This window comes from Camelina sativa, chromosome 16, assembly GCF_000633955.1.
Source record: "Camelina sativa cultivar DH55 chromosome 16, Cs, whole genome shotgun sequence".
NCBI classification, from domain to species: Eukaryota; Viridiplantae; Streptophyta; class Magnoliopsida; order Brassicales; family Brassicaceae; genus Camelina; species Camelina sativa.
The window spans coordinates 15,410,019-15,412,243 of NC_025700.1; the positions used below are offsets into that span (position 1 = coordinate 15,410,019).

At 36.5% G+C, this 2,225-nt stretch overlaps 1 protein-coding gene across 1 annotated transcript in view; it reads right to left on the reverse strand.

The window, feature by feature from the left end:
- Positions 1,907–2,225, reverse strand: part of LOC104750670 (zinc finger protein CONSTANS-LIKE 6-like) — a 3,393-nt gene continuing 3,074 nt past the window's right edge. Inside the window, exon 4 of the mRNA XM_010472499.2 lies at positions 1,907–2,218. Coding sequence (XP_010470801.1) covers positions 2,110–2,218 — 109 coding nt within the window. The 3' untranslated portion in view covers positions 1,907–2,109. The remainder of the gene's footprint in view (positions 2,219–2,225) is intronic.

The window sequence follows — 2,225 nt, forward strand, 5'->3', positions numbered from 1 at the left end:
CAGGTTAAATGCCCACCTAAAATACAACATTTTATGTGGCAAGTTTTGTGTGGCTGTCTTTCGGTCTCGTCTAATTTGAGACGGTGGGGTATAGCGTGTGATTTGGGTTGTGCACGATGTGGGGCTGATGACGAAACAATAAATCATGCTATTTTTGTTTGTCCACCGGCTCGACAAGTGTGGGCTTTATCTCATGTTTCGGTGGAGCCAATCTCTTTTCCCACAGACTCTTTGTATGCCAATATGGATCATTTTTTAGGCTCAAAAAATTCAGGCTCTCAAGCATCCGCTTTTCCCTGGGTTATGTGGTATATATGGAAAGTCAGGAATGCAAGGGTTTTCGAAAATAAGAATGAGCAGCCTGGGGAGATTTTTAGGGTAGTAGAAGGTGAGGCGTTATCTTGGCAGCAGGCACATGACGAGGGTCAGAGTGAGGATCTCCCCTCTGGTCCGTTTGTTTCTAACCCTCGGGTGAGGGTGACTGCAGCTTCCCTTTCTACTTCTTACTCGGGTCATCGGTGTTTCGTTGATGGATCTTGGAAGGTCGTTGACACTTTCGCAGGTGCATGATGGCTTTGTATGGCGTCTCAGGATTCGTCACACATTATGGGAGCTACCAATTTCCGACGAAGTCTCTCCCTCTTACATGCTGAAGTAGAAGCTTTCATCTGGGCTATGCGTTGCATGATTGGACATGACTACCGGGACGTGGCTTTCTATACTGACTGTTCAGACTTGGTGAAGATGGTGTCTTCTCCTCAAGACTGGCCGGCTTTCTCGATATACCTTACCGATATCAAGATTGACAGGGAGGAGTGTACTTCTTTCTCTTTATCTTTTATTTCTAGAAATTTGAATGTACGTGTAGACGCTTTAGCGCGTAAGGCGCATATAAGTCCGCAACATGTTTTGTATGAAACAACTTTCCACCATATTGGCTGTCATAAGCTAATCTTTTGTTGTCAAAAAAAAATACATAGGGAATAAAAGGGATCTACTACATGTTATATATATTTTCAAAAATTATATGTTCAAAATAATAAAAAGATTGACACGCAAAATTAAGATACTCAATCATTTGAGATACAGTACATATAATCCAATTAACTGTTTTCTATCAATAAAAATGGTAATTTGTTATGACTAAATACAATGATATAACTATTTGTGAGTAATTTCTCTGTACCACTTCAAACCACACCTCAGAAGCTAGAGACTGTCTCCAGCAACTCAAATTGTATGACTTATTAGAAAGGACCACACACGTTAATGCACAAATCATTAACTTATTTTCCTAAATTCAAAATTGTCATCATTAATATGTCCAAGGGGCTTGTTGCATCATTAAGATATTGAAGGATATTTTCTTCTAAGTGCTGCTTTAAGACATTTTTGTTGGTTTTGCATGCATGGTTAAATATTAGGCTGTTTTGTATAGTTTCACATGATAAATGAAAATGAGTGTTTTTCTACAGCAAACAAAGGAAATGATGAGAAAATAAAAAAGAAGAAGAAGATGGTTTAAATGTCCAAAGACACATATAATTGCATAAATACAATTATAGCCAAATAAAATCAGAATACAAAACACCACACAAATTATATGCATGATTTCATCTAATCAATTATTAATTTTATTTTTCCAAGCCAAGTCGTCGTATGAACTCTTGAAATACTTCTTAAAGATATCTCTCACCCGGTGTTAAACAAAGTACTCTTTTTATATTTTACCTGAATGTGATATTTTGAGAAGATGTTGGATTCAAATCTTGAGATTCGTTGTTCTGGTTGCGGACAGTTAAATTAATTAATAATATTACCATTTATATAAAAATAAAATACTAATTTTTTTTTTTTGATATTTCAGTGGGATATTTGTGACAGTCCCCATATGTTTGTTTTGGTGTACAGCATTCAAAATTTACGGTATATCAACTATATAGATCAGTGCTTACAAGATAGTCACATTTTTGGTGATATATATCATATGTACATACGTAGCTCACAAAACGTGCAAAAATCTCTATCAATGTAGAAAAAGAAAGCTAGCAACTATCACCAAAAAAGCAAGAAGAGAGCAGAAAAAAATTCCATAATTAATCAAGTTCTCTAGTGAGCAGCAGCAATTGAAGATCTCTTCACGAACCTTCCTTTCATTCGAGGCCTTTTCTCTGCATTCAGTTTGCGTACCTCATACCTTATCTTCTTGGAGAACAACCTTGTCC